General features: G+C 41.9%; 1 protein-coding gene across 1 annotated transcript in view; it reads left to right on the top strand.

Annotated features, from left to right (window-relative positions):
• Positions 1-22,507, top strand: part of ASL (argininosuccinate lyase) — a 57,660-nt gene that overhangs the window by 21,154 nt on the left and 13,999 nt on the right. Inside the window, exons 6-11 of the mRNA XM_077482270.1 lie at positions 4,034-4,131; positions 7,844-7,921; positions 11,213-11,290; positions 14,821-14,873; positions 18,492-18,554; positions 18,653-18,767. Coding sequence (XP_077338396.1) covers positions 4,034-4,131; positions 7,844-7,921; positions 11,213-11,290; positions 14,821-14,873; positions 18,492-18,554; positions 18,653-18,767 — 485 coding nt within the window. The remainder of the gene's footprint in view (positions 1-4,033; positions 4,132-7,843; positions 7,922-11,212; positions 11,291-14,820; positions 14,874-18,491; positions 18,555-18,652; positions 18,768-22,507) is intronic.

Genomic DNA, 22,507 nt, shown 5'->3' with positions numbered 1-22,507 from the left:
AACTGCAGGATCTTGTGTTGGTGTATGCGCAGAATATGGTGAGGGATCTGGACTAGCAGAACCCGAAAAAGGTATAGCAGTTTAAGGAGGTATATCTTGCGTACAATCGCTATTCTACCAAACAAGGACAACAGAAGATGGGACCAGGAGGAGAGCATAGCCGCTAGCTTCCCAAACATTGGTGGAAAATTGGCATGATAAAGTCCTGCATACGATGGAGTAAGCCTAATCCCCAGTGTCAACCACTGAAAGGAGAATGCAGTTTGTAGGGATGCCAGCTCTGAGGGTGGAAGGTTGATCAACAGCTTTAGATTTGGTAGGGTTGTCGGATAGGCCAGAGAACATTGCAAAGGTTTATAAGAGAGAAATTAAGTTAGAGAGGGCGATTCTAGGTTTAGTTATGGACAGTAAGATGTGGTCCACGAGCACCGATATTTTGTGTGGGGTACCTGCTACTTTTATGTCCGGTTGGGTTTGGATTGCCTCCGCCAAGGGTTCCAGTGGCAGCATAAATAAAAGTGGGGAGATTGGGCACCCTTATCGTTCCTGTCTTTATGGGGGGAAAAGAGGCGACTCAAATCCTTAGACATGAAAATATTGATGAAAATCCTGACCAAAATCAAATACAATGTTAATTAGTGAGATTGGCCTGAAATTTGCCCAAGAAGAGTGATCTTTGTCCAGTTTGGGGATCATTACAATATTGGCGGTCAGCAGGTTTAGTGTAAAGGGTTGACCATCTTTAACCAAATTATACATGGCCGTTAAATATGGGACAATGACATCTGCCAGTTTCCTGTAGTATAGCGCTGTAAAGCCACCCGGGCCTGGTCTCTTGCCCACCTTCAAATCTTTGATACGCTGTAAAACCTGTATGTCAAGGTCCATTAGGGACGTGTGAGTTTCAGATAGGGAAGGTATACATAAGCCAGTCAGAAAGGTGTCAAGGCCCTGGGTGGGGCAGATTATAGCTTGGTAAGGTGATGACGAAGTTCATACAAGACCCAAAGAGGGTTACCAGTAAGGATATTATGGCGGGTACGCAGAGTAATGGGGGTGTAATTTGTTGGCCAGCATCGCTTAGGTTTGTTCGACTTGGCTTAACATTTCTGGCGAGCCCAGCATAGGGTACGATCTGCCTCGTCGGTTAAGCATAGATCTAGGTCCGACACAGGTCTGGTCCAAAAGTTTACGATTGCTGGGGGTAGGAGCTTGCTTGAAGGCCATTGATGATGCCTCTAGGCGCCTTTCCAAAGAGCGTTGAGCCAACAATGCCTTTTTTTTTTTTTAACGTTTCAGTGCTATTTAGATTACATGGCCCCGGAGGACTGCCTTATATGCTTCCCATAGCGTCATGGGGGGTGAAACCGGCCCAGCATTGAGACAGAAATATGTCACTTAAGATTGCCTTAAAAGGGAATCATTCATGGGGGGGGGGGAATGTTGTGGTTTACTAAGCAGGGAGTGGCAAACAGTCAAGATAGGATCGTGGTCCAACCATGGGGCAGCTAAGATGCGAAAACAATTAGAGGAAGATATTTACGCAGCACAAACATGTGGTAAATCCTGGAGTGAGGATGAGAAAAATGAGTGTAGTCCTTGCCCAAGAGGTGAATCTCTCTCCAGACATCTACCAAGTTGTGACTTTGCAGGGAATGTAAGAATTTTTTAGCAGCAGGAGAAGGGTTCCAAAGGGTATTTATCAAGAGGGGAGCAGATGTGAGTTGTCATTCAGAGCATAGTAAGTCAGAATGGTCACTTCAATGTCTTGGATAGTAGCGTGTAGTAAAATATATCTGCCATTAGGGTCTGCTATCTGTTTACTGCATTTAAAGGGGATTGATTTGCATAGAGCAATGAGGACTCCTCTTTGTTTAGTAGGGCCATTAGTTAGCCAAATAGACTTGGGGATAGCAGTCATCAAAGAATTTGGGGCAGGAAAAAGGGGGGGAAAAGGGTTTTCTTAAAAGCATGCGATGTCAATGTTTTGTTTTTTGAGGTATTTAAAGACCTTCACTCATTTTTGGGGGGAGTTCATACCCTGAACATTCAGGGATAGCCAGTTCAGGGTCATGGTCTCAAAAAGGTGTGCCTAAAAAATCTTCTGCCCACACACCCCGGGGACTGAAGGAAGAGGAGAGAAGGGTAAGAGGGAGTAATGCCGTGTACACACGACTGTTTTTTCCGTCGGAATAAACTCTGGCGGTTTTTCCGACAGGGAGTTCCGCTGAAACTGTCTTGCCTACACATGATTACACCAAAGTCCAACCATCTAGAACGCAATGACGTACAACACGTCGACAGGACTAGAAAAAGGAAGTTCAATAGCCAGTAGCCAATAGCTGCTATCTTGTACTTGCTTCAGAGCATGCGCCGTTTTTGATCCGTCAGGACAGCATACAGATGAGCGGTTTTCCAGATAGGAATTGATTCTGTCGGAAATATTTAGTTCTATTTCTAGGTCCATCAGAATTTTCGAAAATAAAAATAAAAAGTCCGATGAGGCATGCACACAATCGGAATATCCGATGAAATGTTCCGTCTGACTTTTTCTGCCGGAAAGTCCGACCATGTGTACGTGGCATAAGAGGGAGAGGAAATAAGTAAGAAGAGAGAAGAGGAGAGCAGGACAAAGAACATCAGGAAACTGCAGGTTTCTCTGTATTTAATGAACATAGAGCATTTGAATGCATCACTGTGTAGGACGCAAGGCCCACAACGTGGGTGGATGTTGGCCAAGACAGCCATCTTAGCCAGGTACCGATCCATAGGGGGAACTATTAGTGCGATAGTAATGAAATTTTATGATGATATCGCTCGGGGACCATCAGACGGTTTCGGAGCAAGGGACCGGTGGATACGATCAAATTCTAGCCTGTCTACCTGGATCTCGGGGGCCAGTTCCTAGAAGAAAGCAATGCTGTTTTGTAGGTCAGTGATAGCTTCAGGAACACTGTGGATATGAAGGTTATCCCTGCGGGCCCTATTCTCAGCATCCTCCAGTTTATGCCTCATGGCCTGCAGCTCAGCTGACGGCTTCTCCACTTCCTCTTCATGACCCTCTAACACAGTGGTAGATAAGTCCATGCGTTGTTACAATTGATTTGTTCAGTGGCCTATCTCTTTAAGACCCTTCACTAAGTCCAGAGGCAAACTTGCGGGAGGCCATAGTGATCTCGTCCCTTACAATGGTGCAGAATTTGGCCAGCAAGTTATTGGAGTCTGCGGGCAGGGGACCCAGCAGATCCAGATTGGTGGAGACTGTCAGCAGGTGAAGCTGGATCTGCTTCAGAGAGCTGGGTTGTGTCGTCGGGCTCCGGAGGTTCAGGCGCCATCTTGCCCTTGCCAGAGGCTAGGGAGGCCTTATTAAGCTGCCGGTTCTTGAGCTTCTGCTTGGAGGAACGATACATCACCCGAGGTCATCAGGGACATTCCGGAGCTGTGGGAGGTGGTTGCAAGTGGTCTGTGCCTGCTTAGGTGTGTATTTGTTCTGACAGCGCAGAGCAAGGGAATCGGATGTCCATCTTCCTTGCATGCACCCTTCCTCCCATTGCTTTCAATGGGGCTGCCTCTCGCAACTAATTGCCAGGAACCCCCACTGGGGTGCTCACATATAAGTGCACACATAGCCCACATTCACATTTGTGAACAGGGCCAACACACTTCCTTCCTAGGCTGACCACGCATACTCACTTTACCTGTGGAGGAACCACATTGTCACCCTAGTACAGGACTAAAGAACCCCTTTGCCGCATCTCTTTTCCATAACATAGGGGAAGGTATTCTGTAGTTAGAGAAAAACCAAGCGCAATAATTACTGATAACGAGTTTAGTAGAGGCAAAAGGAACAGGAAGTTGTTAGTTCAGCAGAATTAACATGTATTTTCTTGCACTTTTCAAACCGATATAACAAAACGCTTCCATTGGTATATTTAATAAACCACAAAAAACTTAACAAGAAAACTAACTTCTTTACATTCACTTTAAGTATTACATCTGGTGTTTTTTTGTTTTTTTTCTTCTTTGCTCACAGGTTGTAACAGACATGAGGTTGTGGTTGCGAGATTCCTGCTCTGCTCTTCACTTACATTTGACACGTCTTATTAGGACCATGGTAGACAGAGCAGCAATGTAAGTGAAGGCTGTGTAGTCTATTCTGCTATTGTAAATATCTTTTGTGAGCTTTGCACAAAGACCAGTTCAGGCAACAAAGGAAAGCAATAAGTAAGTGGCAATCACTAACCAGTGAATCACGGATATTGTATGTGTCCAAAATGTTAAGGTGGGTGTGTGTGCTGGGGTTTAAAAAAATTACCCGTCAGAGAAGTATTACAGGGGTGGGGAAGGATAGGAGGAGAAGTAGAGTGAAAAGAGTAGGAAATACTAGGCATGGAGAAAGGGCATGGGGTTTTGGTATGTGAGTAAGAAGAAATTCATGGGAAAAGCAGAAGGTTATTTAGGGTAGGAGATGAATTGGGAAAAGGAAGGGGGCCATGGCGGGATAGGGGTCAATGGATGATGGTCCAAATGCTGGAATTTTTTGGATTGTTTTTGTGCCTTATCTGTGTAGGTTCTGCCATGATGCTGACTCACCAGAAGTTTGACCCCCTGTTAGAAGCACATGTATTGGTACTTAACTACACAGAGGTGATCTCCATTTAACCAATTATATATCATTGGAAAATAATTGGCTAAATGACAATTTTGGGGTGTCAATGGGTGAATTCAGTTTTTTTGTTTTTTTTTGTTTTACAGAAGTCCATTTTTGTTCATCAATGGGGGAAAAAAATCCACTGTGGTGGTCTATGAAGGGTCCAAGTCTTTGAATAGGCCTATGAATAATAATACGTCTATGGATGGGCCCAAGGGGTGAATAGTTTATGTAGGCAATGCATATGCAGAGATGGAGAACCAGGGAAACTTGGTTAGTAGTTTGGAAGCCGTTTTTGTAACCTGTTACAAATGTAACAACAAATTTTACACAGAGTACATTCAATAAAAAAGCCAAAAACATTGATGCAATTTTCCCTTTAGAAAAAAAGAAATTGTTCCCAGCACCCAGCATTACTGTGATTGGGAAATGCAAGACCACTGCCTACAAACAAGCAGGTTATGACCTGCTTGCAACATAATGTGTGCTGAATGCTGATGGTCCATTTTTGTAATAACTGTAACCTTGAACTTTTACAGACCATTGTCCTCACATTGCCACTGTTGTAATTGGGCAACATGAACTGTCTTGCTACATTCAGTTTTTTTGCATTAGAGGAATACTTTTCTAAAACATTTATTTGAATAGTGTATCTAGAGCAGGAATTTTTTTTAATTTTTTGCACAATTTTTTTTATTTTTTATTATCCGTCACGCATCTGTCATGCACAGTTCATGCAAAACTGTAGTTGTTTGTCTTTAATGTGCAATTCTTTGTATTTGCATTGTTATCAACATAAGCCATTTAAGTCAAGCTCACATATGCAACACTTTTACCTGAAAATAGCCATACTTGGTGAAAATCTTAAGGTTTGTGGCTGAATGGGGGGGGGGGGGGGGGGGGGCAAAATAATTGATTGTACAAACTGGAAAACCTGACCCAGTCACTGACTGCACTGTCAGTATTGGTCATCTCCTTCCCCCACTTATATCATACAAAGAAAATCTGATCCTGCATCACCCCTAACCTATTTGTCTCACCAAGAATATCCTGAGAGCACTTCTAACCAACTCAAAAAGAAAAAAGCACTGACTGGAATTACACTTAAAGACTGAAAGCCATATTCAAATTTCTTAGCTGAACGTTTTTAAGGGCACAGATTGACTGACTTCCTATTTTTTATTTATTTTTATGAGTACCGGGCACTTGCACAAGTTGTCTTTGTGCAAGGAACATGATAAATTGCAGATGTCATGCAGTGTTAAAGTGATATTAAAGTAGTGTCTTTTTGTTTAAATAACAAACATGTTATACTTGCCTGATCTGTGCAGCTGTTTTGTGGAACATCATTGGAACGAGAGGGGACTCAGGTAAGTATTGGGGGGGGGGGGCTGAGGGCTGCTGCACACTTAGAATGCATTAGGATAAAAAAAAGTCTGCCCTATAGAACCACTTTTTAATTTTGATGTCAAAATTCAATTTAGTTTTATTCATAATCTTTTGACTAAAATGTAGTTTTCATTTAAGTTGTCTCAATTGTTTTGTTCGTATTTTAGTCAACTAAAAATCAAATTGGTTTCATAAATTCGTAATGCATTATTTAAGCATTTCTCTAGAATTGCCAAACTCCTTATATACTCCTGGAGTAAAAATCCATTCACATGTTATTTATGGTATTAGTGCTGGTTCACACTAGCGCAATGCCAGACATTGCATGTAATTTCGCAGCGCACTGCTGTTCACATTACATGCGTTGTCTGTGCGGGTGCGATGTCAGCCATACAGATAGTATGGCTGATATCGCACCGCATTCGGTCCAAACACGCACAGGACCCTTTTTTCTGTTTGGACCAGAATCGGATCGCATGTGTGTTGACACATATGCGATCCGATTCATGTCCGAAATGTCAGTTCGTAGTGCGATATGCAAGCTGAAATGGGGGGTCTCGTTAACATATGACACTCCCCAGCAGTTCGCATATGGCAGTGTGAACTGCCGTGCGTGTCGAGTGTGATGCAGGAACCCGCAGTTGATTTGCAGGGTTCTCACATCGCACTAGTGTGAACCGGCACTTAAGGCTTGAACATGCACTGCAGACACAGAGTTAGCCTTTTAATATATAGGGGTTGATTTTCTAAAACTGGAGAGTGCATAATCTGGTGCAGCTCTGTAAAGCTTAATTGAACAAGCTGAGGTTAGATGTTGATTGGCTACCATGCACAGCTGCACCAGATTTTGCACTCTCCAGTTTTAGGCTGGGTTCACACTGGTGCGGGAACGCTGCGAATCGCAGTGCGATCTGCAAACTCGGACAGGAATCGGATCACATGGTACTATCTGTATGGCTGAAATCGCATCGCACAGAGATCACATGTGATTTGCACTGCAGTGCGGTGCGAATCACAATCGATCTCGTACACCGCAGCAGTGTGAACCCAGCCTTAGTAAATTGTTTTGTTTTGTTTTGCATTTAAGTCCAAATATGAGATCTGAGGTCTTTTTGACCCCAGATCTCATATTGAAGAGGACCTGTCATGCTTTTTTCTATTACAAGGGATGTTTACAATCCTTGTAATATGAATAAAAGTGACCCATTTATTTATTTTATTTTTTAAAACGTGTAAAAATAAATAAGATAAGGCAAAAAATAATTTTTTTTTTTTTTTTATAAAGCACCCCGTCCTGACAAATTTGCGTGCAGAAGCAAACACATTGAGTAGCGCCTGCATATGAAAACGGTGGTCAAACCACACATGCGAGGTATCACCGCGATCGTTAGAGCAAAAATTTTACTCCATTCCGCGAGTGGGTGTAATTTTGAAGCGTGACATGTTGGGACTTAATTTGAATTTTATTTTCATTTAGTTATTGTCACTGAAAACATGCAGCTGATGAAAACCTATGACGAATCTTGAAAAAAATAGTGTAACCATAACAGGAAATATAACAATGAAAAACAATCCCAGAGTCAATTCACCACACCATTACTAATACAAATTTTAATTATGTGTCAATTATGCAAATGCAGAGCTTATACATTGCAAATAAGCAAATGCGTGAAACAAAATTTGAGCACAGGTCACAAAATATCCTAGCTATGATTAGGCAAAGTATTCAGTCGACTGTTTTACCGAACCTTGCCACGTATTATAATCTATAAATATCTTCTTTTTTGTTTTTTTTCACTTCAGTGAAATTGATATACTTTTTCCGGGATATACCCACATGCAGAGGGCTCAGCCTATACGCTGGAGTCACTGGATCCTGAGGTAATTTAGCCCAGACTTTTAGAAATACTTTTTACCTTGGTTCAGTAAAAAATGTTTGATTTAAAATTTGTAATTCAGACTACTAACTACTCTTATTTTTTTTTTTTATTGAAGCTGCAAATTTTACCCCAACTTAATATATTGGGTTGGTCAAATTTTAGTTTTTTTTTTTTTTTATTGAAACACCATTTATTCAATACATAGACATTTGCGAAATATATAAATTGTTATCCTTTAAAGATGAAATATAATTAATATGTAGGCTTTAGGGACTATACAGGAGAGGGAATGATGTAATATTTGTCCCCAGTTACTTGTGCTTTTCTATGCATGAAACCACCCAGAGAAGTGTAAAAGTTTGAATAGGGCCTGTGAAATGGTAGGCTAAGTGAGGTTATAAAGTTTTTAGCGTATTAAGTGTATACCATGCCAAAAAAGGGCTGTGTATTTATTCAATACATGCACATTTGCCCATGATTTAAAGTGGTTGTAAACCCTTACAAACCCCTTTGACCTACAGGTAAGCCTAGATTAAGGCTTACCTGTAGGTCCAAGAAATATCTCCTAAACCTATATGGTTTAGGAGATATTTGCCCGAAAACAGGCGTAGACAGGCGTAGACAGCGGCGTGCAGGTGCACTGAGCGCGGCATTCTCAACGACGGAGCTGCCGCGTGTGTCGGCTCCCGTGCGCATGCGCGGGAGTGACGTCATCGCGGCTTCGCCGAATGAAAGCGGTGGAGCTGCGAGACCCCACCAAGAAGATGGATGCGGCGGACTACAGGGGACAGCGGCGACTTCGCTGGCTCCTGTGTCAGGAAAGTGACACATAATGGACTACTATGCGATGCATAGTAGTCCATTATGCTTTGCCTTTGCAGGGAATGAAAGAGAAAGTAAACTCATCAGGGTTTACTTCCTCTTTAATTCTTCAAATACCCAGTAATTACAGAAAATTGCCTGCTGATACACCAGTAAGTTATTCAGCCCAGATTTTGCGGTTTTGGGCTGAGTGATTAAATCTCATTAAAATAACATAGACCAAGAGCAAAGGTAACGGGACCACTCTGAATTTAAACAAGATTACATTTTCTTCTTTTGCATTTAAAAAACGGATATAATATGCTTTGTGGTACATTTTACTAGGCCAGAGGGGAACAAATAAGAAGTACATTGTTATTTTATATGCATTTTAAGTAACCATTTTAGAAAAGCTACTGTTATCAAACTCCTTCAATAAATTGTTGATCGTGTAGAATAAACAACTGTTTGGAGGAGTCAGAAGTTTAAGACTGAGAGCATTAGTGTGGGCTTGAGAAGGCAGAGACACAACCGTGTTTCCCTAAGAAAATATGTCTTTTTAGACTTCCTCTACCATCTTCCTTCTGTTATTTTCCGCTTATTGTTTCCCACTAAAATATTATTCCTTAGTTGTGAATAAGCATTAAGTAATACATTTACTTACCAACAGGCACTCCAGGCACCTGGGCTGTGTAAAAAGACCTCGGCTGGGTGTCCTCCTCCCTAAGAACAGCCATAGACAATTTGAATCTCGTCCGGTTTAGCAAAAACTAGCCGAGATTCAAACCATGTGTGAGCGGGCTGAATGTACCAAGTGGATCAATCAACTTGGGTCCAACCAGCCTGATGCAATTATTGCTATAGCCACTAGCAATAATCACTGTTTTCTCCCAGCAGGGATGGCTTCCCCCGTCGGGAAAATAAAATGTTTCGGCAGGAGGGATTCCCCTGTCGGCACTGTCTGTGTTTACGGGGGAATCATGCAAATTTCTTTCCTGTAACCCATGCTTGCATAAAAAATATTCTCACAGTCTGTAAAATAATTAATCCACACTAAGCCACTTGTATGAACGAATCTTCCCTGCTGGCTATATTACATAGTAGGATCCAAAGCTGCTGGATACCCCAACAGTGACTGTCTCTGGATGCAGTCATTGTTCAGCAGACAACTTTTTACCTGACTCCTCTGTCAAAAGTCGATTGAAAAATCAAATTTTTGTCAGGCCAGGTGATGCTGACAGAGCTATCCAAACTCTCAAATAACTCACAAACAAAGTTTAAACACAAATGCAAATATAAAGTGCAGCGCTAAGATAATGGTAAAGATAATGGTAAAACAATAATAGAATAAAAATAAAATGTGTGGGTGTGTGCACAAAAGTGTGAAAAAATTGGAAATGAAAAAAAATGGCAACAGTGACTAGAAGTCCAAAAGTAAATGTCCACTAGTATCTGTCCACTTTTAGAGGATCAAATCTTCCAGCATCCACAAACACAGTAGATCTTGTATAAGACTGCTATATCTTACAGGCACAAGGATGGGTACTCTTACCATGAATGTTGGACACATCTACCCTACGGTATTGCATCATGCAAGCTCAAACGGCTACAATAGCCACAGATGATAGGCGTCCTGCTGGGTGGTGTCCTCCTCTAAAACAAAGCCCAAACATAGAAACTTTTTATATTTGTATGTCTGAAAATCGAACCAAACTCCAGCTTAAGTTGGCATATGTTGAATGTCCAGCTGGGCCACCAGCCTGGGGGATTGATATTGCTGCTCAGCCACAGTGCTTCCTGACTTCTGACCTTCCACAGCACAGTAGACGGCTTTCATGTCAGGCTTATTTTCCCAACCTCATAGAAGCCAGGGGCTGTGCAGTGTTGCCAGAACTACATACAGTGCAAGAGATGCATATCTCGGTGGTCTCTTTTTTTCAATAAATCAATGATCCGCCTAGCGGAGTAATCAGCAGTGGCTGCAACTGCCACAACACCCTACGATTGTTGGTACCCTTTGAAAATTGCTCCCCCCCCCCCCCCCCCATCACTGACTGCTTGTAACATTCTTTTAAATACAGATCATAGGGGTTGATTTACTAAAGGCAAATCCACTTTGCACTGCAAGTACACTTGGAAGTGCAGTCGCTGTAGATCGCTGTAGATCTGAAGGGAAGCTCTGCTGATTTTATCATCCAATCATGTGCAAGCTAAAATACAGTTTTTTTTTTTTTTTTTCCTTGCATGTCCCCCTTAGATTTACAGCGACTGCACTTCCAAGTGCACTTGTAGCGCAAAGTGGATTTGCCTTTAGTAAATAACCCCCAATGTTAGACTATGGGCAAATGTGGAAACACCTGACCACCACAGGTGTGTCCTTTTTTTTTTTTTTTCCTTTTCACTTCATAACTTTCCAGTTATTATATATTTAGTTATTTATCGGTGTTCATATGTGTTTTGGGTATTCATTATTTTGTGCTTTCATGTGCAGCCATGCAGTTGCATTGTGTAGGGATGCTGAAAGACTGGGAGAACTAAGAAAGAGGATAAATGTTTTGCCACTTGGCAGGTAAGATTTCCTTATAGCATATACACCGACTAATGTTTCAGCCTTTTTTATCAGATGGAGTTAGGAAGGCTTATCATTTATTTGTATACATTTTAGATGAAATCAGATCTGTAATCTAATGCTTCTTCTGGTATGAATAGGGGAAAAAGCAAGTATTTTCTGGAAAATCAACCAGCATGTGATTTGCAGTGACACGACTTTAGGCTGAGAGTCAAGTGAAGTGCCTCTGCTCAAATCGCTCTGCACTTCCTCAACTCGTCTTATTAATAATGACTCATTGCTTCCTCAGAAGAACTTCCAGGATTTCTTCACTGCTAAGCCTTATTCATGGTTGTATAGCCACTGATTCTTACAAAATGACAAACTATAAACGGCTCAATCAGAAGACCATTGTCTTCTAACCTTTTGTCCCTGTATATGACTTCCAGCCAACTGCTTTCTGGTGAACAATCATTTGAGCAGATTGGAAAATGTCCCAGTTTATTAATGTCGCACTCCTGCAAAGGTCATTGCAAATCTCTGCCTGTGTTACCAATCTTCTTCTTTTCCACTCCCTTAACATGATCTGCAGCTCATGGACATTTTAGGTTCAGGTCCGTATCTCCTTCCTGTTCAACCTGAATAATTCAAAGTAAAAGACTGCTATGAGAGCGAGGAAACTCACTGAAACAAATAACAAGAATCACATAATTGAGGGTCAGGTTACTGCATTGCATTATAATGGATAGCAAAAAAAGTATTGCAGATTTATTTCAAATTACATGTACTCAGCAGTCAGATCTAATTTACAGTAGGCCTTAAAGGTTTGTTTTTTTATTTTCTAAATAGGTTCCTTTAAGCTAGTGCATTGTTGGTTCACTTACCTTTTCCTTCGATTTCCCTTCTAAATGTTTTTTTTCTTTGTTTTCTTTGTCTGAATTTCTCACTTCCTGTTCCTCCTCAGTAAGCTGTTCCATAAGCTGTTCTGGCTGACTAAACACCGCTCGGATGATGGTGTGAAGTTTACTGAGGAGAAACAGGAAGTGAGAAATTCAGACAAAGGAAAAAAAACATTTAGAAGGGAAATCTAAGGAAAGGGCAAGTGAACCAACAATGCACTAGCTTAAAGGAACCTATTTAAAAAATAAAAAACGAAGCTTTACAACACCTTTAAATGCAAAATCATGATTTTCAACACAGCAGATATAGACTCCCTTGTGGAACAGGACATTACAGAGTTATCACAATGTAAGCATTAGTTACACATGTATGCAACTTTATTTATTTATTTATTTATTTTAGTAATGTATACAGTACTGCACACAATTTGAATGAGACCACAAGGACGTATATTTAATCAAACACAAAAAATTGTTGCAGAAAGTTGTTATTCACATGTTGTATGCAATAACTTTTATTAGTTCCACATCTGTAGTTCACATCCGCCCAGAATGCAGGCTAGCTCAATTTTTTTTTTTTTATTTAATGGAATAGGTAGGCATTCAGGCAGACTGTAAGAGCAGTGAGAAGTTGTGATATTGCAAGTAAGCAGTGACATTGCAAAATATATTTATTTTTCTTATTCTATCATTGTAATATCTTGTGACTGTTTCTACCTCTGAAACCAGTGCCGCTATTGCACTCCGCTTCTTATAACTTCACCTAAAGCCCTATCTTCCCTTTTGCATTGCCTCCTTGATGAACCACTGTACCCCCATTAAAAACTTTAGCTTCCAGGTAAGTTCATGCTTCTCCATTCCACAATGCAGTAATCTGTGTGTAAGAAACCTTATTTCTGATCAAAGCACTATAACTTAGGGAGTGAGCAAGTTCCTAGCCAGGGGCAGCCCATCTATTAAGGGCACATGGACCCCGCCTCCCCTATCCATTGCCAGCACCCCCCATTCCATGCATCCAGCCCCTTTCAAGACTTTTTTTTTTTTTTTGAAGCGCCGATTAGAGCCAGAGGCTCTAATAAGCTTCAAAATAGGGTGAGCTTGGGGTGCTGAGAATGCACTCAGAGCCCTTCCAGGTGTGTGAGAATAGGGAATGAATATTCCCTATTCTCACACTGAATCACCTCTCAAGAATCAAGAATTGCAGGTCTGACCCATTTCTCGATTGGTCGAAAGGAGAAGCGCTCTGGTTGGCAGAGGAGAGAGGAGACGGAAGCTGCCAAGCAGGGGAAGGAGAAGGTTCTCGTGATGCCTGCTATGAAATAAGGGGATGCCTGTGGAGGAGAGCCGGGCAAGCCGCCTGTGATTGCCCGCCATGGAATGGGGTAAGTGCACCAACCAGACGGGGGGTGGCATTTGCAGGTACACTGTTTGCCGCTCCTTCCACCCCCCCCCCCCCCAAAAAAAACAAAAATACCACCAGCTGCCAATGTTCCTAGCCCCTGTAGATGCCCAACTGCAGTGGTGCATTAGGGTGGCAATCCAAAAATAGGTCTATTTTTTTTTTTCTTTTCAGCTTTTCTTTAAAGGTGAACTGCCATATATAGTGGTAATGCTAGGCCTAGACTTGCTAAGTATGCACTGTCCATGTGAAAAATTGTAAAAAGGGGAACATGAGGGGGCCTGTAGGATGGTTTAATGAGAGAGTCAGTCCTGTAACAGGAAGGGCAGTCCTTTTAGGTTTTTCTTCTGTTGGCTACCATTGGGGCCCTTTAAGAAGTGTTGGTGCACTTAACAACAGTTTTAATAAACCAGCATGCAATATGGGGCAGTAGAGGTGTAACATGGGTATGGCACATGTGCATTATCAATGGGGTATAGGTGCTGAATGGGCAAAGCACAGGTGCAGTATGGATGTGGTATACTTAATGTCTTGCCTCCAGTGACTCAGTTCCTGCTAACAGTGTTAATTATGGGCAGGGTGTCTTCTCATCAGTCCCCTTGGGGAAGCTGCATGCTTTCGCTGTACAATGGGGCACTCTGCTCTCTCCCGGGGATGCCATCTTTGGAAAGCAGAGGGTGAGAGGACACTCCGGTCTCCCTGTGGCAATGGCGCAGGGTAACCCAGGGCCACGCAGCACAGACCACAGTGATATCTTCTGTCCTGGTCCTCCGGCTCGGTCCCACTGGTCTGGTCTCCCAACAGTCTGACAGCAGGCCGCAGATGTGCATTCCTTGGTTCCCAGGTGCCAAGAAAGCAAAGCTTCCCAGGCAGTTCAGTAAAAAGCAATCTGACCACTTTCCCTGCTCCTCAGTGACTGTAGTGTAAAGATTCCATTGGCTCCATTGTGCGGCTGCCATCTTGAACTAAAACTCCTATGGTTCACTGCATTGAAGATTGAGATCTATGGGCTGGTTTGGCTATGGCTCCCCCCTGCTGGTTGGAGGGGATATTTCAGCATAACATCAGCATCACAGTAGAGAGCAGAGCAACAAATGGCCAAATAGCTACATAAAATAAAAGCAATTATTAATACATTACATGTATTGTTTGTTTTTTTATTTAAGGTTGAACACTATGCTATTTTTCACTAGAATATTTTGAAAAGTAATTCTCACTGTTCCATTTCTAAAGCTTTGTTTTTTTTTCTCCAGTGGTGCAATAGCTGGAAACCCTTTAGGAGTAGACAGGGAACTTCTACGCAAAGGTATATATATACAAATGTAATTGTACGTTTGTGATGTTCCATTTGAATACTGTTGGGCTAATTAATAAAACCTAGGAAGGGAAACAGTGATGCTGCTCAGTACTGAATCAGATGTTTGCTTTAATTATGTAGGTAAAATCTCATTATGTGCCATGAGCAACATGCCGTTCTCTGTATTAGTCTGTCACTTTGTAACTCCAATATGTGTTATTTTCTGATCAGGTCATGACAGATGACAGTAGGCAGCTGCACATTCAGTATTCAAAATAACTAAAGCTGGAGAATGCAAAATCCGGTGCAGCTCTGCACAGAAGCCAATTGGCTTCCAGGGTTTTTTTTTTATTTAACAAGCTGAAGTTAGAAACTGATTGGCTAGCGTGCAGAGCTGCACCAAATTTTGCACTCTCCAGTTTTATTAAATCAACCCCCTTGTCTTGTATAGCACAAAGAAATGAAGACCTGAGATTTTAAAGGTACACCATATACACAAACAGACAAAATGTAAAAGAATAAAAATAATAAATAATAAAAAAAAAAATCATTTATTGAACATAAACAAAATAAAAGTAGGGACCACAGTTACAGTCAACATGTGACTGTAACTGTGGTCCCTATTTTTGTTCTTCATTTCTTTGTGCTTTACCATTACTTTTGATAATCGCTGCTGATCTCCTTCCCATACCTGTTTTGAACTTTTTTTCCCCCTTGTCTTGTACAATAAAATTCCAGTGAGTCAGCAACCGGATAGAACAGGGAGCATGTAGTGGATCATAGGCATGTGGCACTAGCAGTTACTAACAACTCACCCCACATCCATAGAATATACATTATACAAAAAGTAGTTCTATCAACTGGCATCTGCAGATACATGATCATCCAACAATGGAGGAGCACACTGGTTGTGGGTGAGAATCACAGCAGTGATTTTTACATATGTTTTTATGTGTCAAATGTCCATCATGGAGGTTCCTTCCGGGTGGGTTCATTACATAGAACCTCTAAGGTTTTCAGATTGTCAGATTGTCAGCGATCTTCCTTGTTTCTACTTTCTTCTAGCTTTTGCATATCACTGCATTTCAAGATTTCCTCATTTGTGGTACGGTCTATGTATGTGATGCCCATAATTTTCCATAGGCATCTCTGATGGACATTATAGTGTGTGTGTGTGTGTGTGTGTGTGTGTGTGTGTGTGTATATAATAATAATAATATATTATTTATTATTGTATAGAGCAGTAGGAATAACCATCAATGAGTATAGACGAACCTTCGTTGTTAAAGCTGAAGATATAAAGGCATAAATTATTGTTGCTCTGTATTTACTGATAGATCATTTAAAAGTGTTTTTTTTTTTTTTTAAATGCAGGCAGTGTAAGTACTTGACCCAGATATTAGCCTCTGCAGTCTCTGTACATGAGGGCTAGAGAGTTAGAGACAGCACAAAGAGTCAATCCGTTCATGTATTGACAAGAAGCATGCTGATAGAAGGAGAAGGAAAAGTGACAAAGCTCAGCACTGTCCTACTTCTCCTTTTAGACCCCTTTCACACTAGGGCGTTTTTCAGGTGCTTTGGCATTAAAAAAAAGTGCCCGTAAAGCGCTTGAAAGAAGCCTCATCTGCAATCCAAATGTGAAAGCCCAAGTGCTTTAAGAGCCCTTTCATACTGCCAGTGCCCAAAAATGCTCATAAAGTGCCTCTTAAACTAGCAGTGCTTTACCAGCGTTTTTCGAGAGCTAGTGGGGCGATTTTAACCCCTACTAGTGACCAAATAAAGGGTTAAAAGCGCTTCCCATTGATTTCAATGGGAAGGTGCGCTTTAGGAGCGGTGTATTCACCGCTCCCTAAGTGCAGCGCCTCAGCGTGAAAGCACTCGGCTTTTACATTGGGATTGCAGTTGCGGCTTCTTTCAGGCGCTTTAAAGGCACTTTTTTTTACGCTAAAGTGCCTGAAAAAGCCCCAGTGTGAAAGGGATCTCAGTGTGAAAGCACTCTGGCTTTCACATTGGGATTGCAGATGAGGCTTCTTTCTAGCGATTTACAGGTGCTTTTTTTTTTAATGCTAAAGCGCCTGAAAAAGGCCTGAAAATTGCCCCAGTGTGAAAGGGGTCTTACTGCCCAGTTACAGGATGGGGGCAGGTCTAGGATGATTTGGGTTTAGAAGTAGGTTGGTTGATGTTTGCCATAAGACTGAGGACATCTAGCAGTAGAAAGAAAGTACTGCAGGGGAAATCTCTGGATTAGGCCGGGTTCACACCGCTGCGATGCGGGAACGCCGCGAATCCGCGGCGTTTTCCCGCATCGCATTACTCCCGCCGGCAGTTCACACTGCCCTATGCGGACGGCTGGGAGTGTCAATGACATGTTAATGACACCCCCAGATCCGTCCGCATATCGCAGTGCGATCTGCCGACTCGCACAGGAATCGGATCGCATGGTGTGAACCCCCATGCGATCCGATTCTGTTGCGGACCAAAAAAAGGGTCCCGTGCGAGTTTGCTGCGGGAGCGATGCGAATTCAGCCATACTATCTGTATGGCTGAACTCGCATCGCTACGGAGATCGGATGTGATTTGCGGTGCGAATCACATCCGGATCTCCCCCCGCAGCAGTGTGAACCCAGCCTTAGGCTGGGTTCACACTGCTGCGGGGGGAGATCCGGATGTGATTCGCACAGCAAATCACATCCGATCTCCGTAGCACTGCGAGTTCAGCCATACAGATAGTATGGCTGAACTCGCAGCTGTCCCGCAGCAAACTCGCACAGGACCCTTTTTTGGGTCCGCAACGGAATCGGATCGCATGGGGGTTCACACCATGCGATCCGATTCCTGTGCGAGTCGGCAGATCGCACTGCGATATGCCGACGGATCTGGGGGTGTCATTAACATAACATTGACACTCCCAGCCGTCCGCATAGGGCAGTGTGAACTGCCGGCGGGAGGTGAGCGATGCGGGAAAACGCCGCGGATTCGCGGCGTTCCCGCATCGCAATAGTGTGAACCTAGCCTTAAGGTAAATTTTTGCAGCAAATGCTGTTTGTTTTCTTGTAGTTTTTGTCTGGTGTTCTTCTTTAATGCAGACTTCTTGTATATGTCAGGATATTTTAAATACAATTCCTAATTCTGTCTAGCTGTCTCATCCATTGCAAAGACAAAGAATGTTTTCATGATCACCTGGTGTAATACTGCTTTATGTAAAATGAATTGAAGAGTTCAGCTGTTAATTATTTGTCATGGTTTTGGCAGAGATACAAGTTAGAGCAGGAAATCTTGACATTGAAGTCTTCAAAAATATAGGAAAGTGGTGGCTATTTCAGCTTACCAGCGCCTGCCAAAAACTGAATTATAATATTAAACCTGTTCACTGAATAAGGGCTGTCATCCTGACATATAAACTAGGAGGCAGAGATATTTAGGTGCTTTATTTTTTTTATTTTTTTTTGGAGCAATACAAGTTACAAAGCTGTAAAGGGCTCTACTTGCAGCACCCAATCAGAACTCATCGACTGGCCTGGCTTCTGTAAAGCGTATTAATTGATTGCTATGGCTTACTACACTTTGTATTTTGCACCTGTATCATATCATAAGTGTTATACTGTGTTTGTTCTTTTTCCCCAACAGAACTCGCGTTTGACTCCATCAGTCTAAATAGCATGGATGCAACTAGTGAGCGGGACTTTATAGGTACATTTTTTTTTTTTTTTTGTTTAAAAACCAACCCACTTTAAAAAGTGTTATTTCAATAACTTGATGCAATGGCATTTTATTGATTTTTGTTTCAGCTGAGTTTTTGTTCTGGGCCTCTCTTTGCATGACTCACCTTTCTAAGATGTCTGAAGATCTCATTATCTATAGCACCAAAGAGTTCAGCTTTGTTACCTTGTCAGACTCCTACAGGTGAATACAAAGTTTTTTTTTTTTCCCTTTAACCAGCTTTATTGCTACATTCAATAAAATATACATTAAAACAGTATCACAGAAAATGTCAAGAAGGGTGACAATAACTTAAGTATGAGGCAAGAAAACTGTATCCCCTATATAGATGTGGTTGCAATTAGAAACAGGGGGTTTTACATTGTAGGGTGATGCAGCAAAAAGCATTGGAACATATAATGCTTGGCACAGCAAACATTTGTCGTCTACATAATTCCCGCTCCATTGAGCGTATTGTTAGGGACTCTGTACATAAGTAGCAAAGACAAGTATAAAGGCAGGACATCCTCAGGGAGTCTCCGGGGATTGTAACCACCTATCCCAAATTTTATCATATTTTTAAAGACAACCTCTATGCAAATAAATTAGTTTTTTTTTTGTATTTTAACCCATTATTTACCACCATAAGCCACATCTTAAACTCTGGTGGGGTAGACCTCATCCATTGTCTCGCAATGGTTTTTCTAGCAGAAAACAGTGTTTCATTTACTAATATCTTGCTGAATTGTCTGGTTATGGGTAAATGTCCAGTAAACATGCTTTGGGGTTTAGGGTGATGGGAGAACGCATAGTGTCATGTAGGAATTGGTCTACTTGTACCCAGAAGCCATGTATCTTAGGGCAATCCCAGATCAGGTTGTAGAACGTACCTAAGGCCTGAATGCACATGGGGCAGTTGGCGGTTTGGTCATGTTTATACATTGACACTCTAGTAGGGGTTAGATATGCCTGGTAAGTAATGTATATCTGTGTAAGGCGATCCAAGAGTTTGGGGGATACCAGTTTACAATGGTCTAGAGCTTCACTCAACTCCCCATCCTCAAGTACCCCAACGTTTTTCTCCCACCTACCCTTCAATGCATATGTCAACTTACTTGCCGAGGGCATGAGTAACATATTATAGAATGTAGATATCAGTTTTTGGGGTCCGAGCTGCATATTAAGGTCACAAAGGGGTTCACTTCAAGTTGGGTAAAACTTGCTGAGAATTGCGTTCTGAAAGCGTGTCAAAGCTGGAGGTAACGGAAAAATAGTTGGGGCGTGAGCCCAAATTCGTCTATCAGCGTGTCAAATGACTTTAGATCGCCATTGGAGACCAAGTGGCATAGGTAGTATACACCCCTGGATCTCCAGAGTGCCGAGTCTGGCAGGGACCGAAACTCTGGTAGGTCAAGATTGTACCAGAGGAGAGTGTGTGTACAGTGGTAGCTGTATTTTGGTCATCATTATGGTCCAGATACATCTGTAGTGATGTAGTAGATTTGAGTGGGACCACTTAAGATTTTTGGTAATAACACCATTTTGACAAGGTTGATGCGTCCCATGACCCCCAACGGCAATCTTGCCCAAATTTCGGTCTTGTGCTTGAGCATACCAAAGAGAGGTTGTACATTTAACCAGATATAGTCTACTGGTGTTCTGGTGACATGTATACCCAGATATTTAATACAATCTACTCTTTGTAGAGGGAGTTTAGCCTGCACTTGGGTCTCTGGGAAACTATCCAACGGAAGTATTTGTGATTTGTCGCAATTGATTTTTAGTCCTGAGAAAGAAACAATTTGTTTCTATCACAGTTAAGGCCTTGTGGAGTGCGTCTGTTGAGCCATCAATATATAGCAGTGTATCGTCAGCGTAAGTACTAATTGTCTCCGTCATGGGCCCTATTTGAAGTTCCCCTATGTCTGGGTTAGAGCACAAGGACACTGATAATGGTTCTGCTGCCAATGTGTATAGCAAAGGGGAGAACGGACACCCCTAACGTGTGCCACTGGTAAGGGGGAAACTCTTCGGATGCCCAGCCATTAGCTATGACCCTGGCCACTGGGCTTTGATACAGTAGCTGAACCCACTTTATAAACTTGGGGCCTATACCAAACAACTCCAAGCAAGTAGGGCCATTCGACAGAGTCAAACACCTTTACTGTATCTAGCGCAACTATCATTCTAGAATCCGTATTGTCATGTTGTGTCTGTAGATTAATGAATAATCTCCTCAAATTAAAGGCGGTATTCCTTCCTGGCATGAAACCCGCTTGATCATCCATGTATAAGGGAAAGAATAACAGCATTGAGGCGGGTAGCCAGGATCTTCTCAAGGATCTTGCAATAGGGATATTGTGTGGTATAATTCTGGATGGTGTGGGTCCTTACCAGGTTTGGGGATTAATACTATCATGGCTTCACACATCGAAGAAGGTAGAGTGGAGGCCTCAAATATGTGGTTGTAGAGTTTGTGGAGTCTAGGGACTAGAAACTTGGAGTATGTTGAGTAAAGTTCCACTGGGACTCCACCGGACCCCGATGCCTTAGAACGAGGGAAGGCCGCTATGGCTTCCGCTATTTCCTCCATGAAGAGGGGTTTATCAAGTTCCGTCACCTGTTGCTCCGTGAGGTGTGGTAGTTGTATCTTGCCTAAAAAAGATTAAATGGCTGGGCAAGCATCTACTACCGTCTAGGTGTACAGGTTGGTGTAAAAGTCCCTAAATATCTCAGTGACTCTCCTGGGTTCTTATATCATCGTGCCATCCCCAGATCTAAGTGAAATAACTACAGCCGGATGGTCCACGCAATGTAATAGGCCAGTAATTTGCCTTTTCACCATGCTAAAAAAAGGTTTTGCTTGCAGAAGAATAATTTACGTTTTGATTTCTCATATTGCCTCTGCGTGACCACCTTGGAATGCAGCTTAAGTGTAGCAGCCCTCTCCGCCGAGGGGTCCTGTAAAAATTCCCGCTCTGCTCTATTTAAATCCGCTGTTCTAATTCTGTCATGAATAAAGTGTAATTGTGAGGAGTGGGATATGTTTTCTTTGCGAAGATAACATGTTTCTTCAGCCGCATGTTAAGTGTGAACCCATTTTTACAACCCCCTCCCAAAAAAAAAAAAATCAACATCTTTAAGTTTACGATTTTGTATTGGGCCACATTCATATCTGTCTTGGGCCCTGCTTTAGTCTATAGAGTATTCAAGTTCTAGCTGGAGACAGCCTTTAACAGCAAGTTTGCCAACAGCAACACTGTATTTTTAGTTAGTGTCCATTTACATTTTTAGTGTAATATATTTACCTAAAAGCAGGTCACAGATTTGTACATGTTTTTCTGTTGCTCATTTTCATTATTGTATTCCATATACAGAGAAAATGATACACAGTTCTGCATAACAAGACCGTTTTGGGCTCTTTGTGCTTTTGCCACTATAGTAGTTGAAAGATCTGCTATTTTAATAGTTTTGCTCTGAGTGCAAGGTTTTTAAACTGTGTCCCATAAGTTTCCTATCAAAATTATTACTTAATAAATCTAAACATTGCATAGATATTAAAAAGGTATTTTTTAAATTGGTTTAAATAGATTTTTAAGACTCTCTTGAAAGCCTCTGTTTCTCAAGAGTCTGTATTTTACCTTCTTAACTGGTATTCTATTGGCATCTCAAAAGGCATAATTTTTTGTTCTCCTCACTAGACATCTCTAAGCCCTTGTACACACGGTCGGAGATTCCGACGGAATGTGTCCGATTGGACAGTTTTGTCGGATATTCCGACTGTGTGTGGTCTCCATCGCACTGTTTCTGTCGGAGTATCCGATGGACCAAGTTTTCCAACTTGTTGGTAAAATTTTCAGACAAAATGCTCCGATCGGACATACTCCGATCATGTGTAGAGAATTCCGATCGGACAAAGTGCCACGCATGCTCAGATCAAATTC

This window comes from Lithobates pipiens, unplaced genomic scaffold (assembly GCF_037356315.1).
Source record: "Lithobates pipiens isolate NorthernLeopardFrog02 unplaced genomic scaffold, aLitPip1_a1.2 Scaffold_16, whole genome shotgun sequence".
Taxonomy (NCBI): domain Eukaryota; kingdom Metazoa; phylum Chordata; class Amphibia; order Anura; family Ranidae; genus Lithobates; species Lithobates pipiens.
This window is presented reverse-complemented; position numbering and strand designations above follow the sequence as displayed.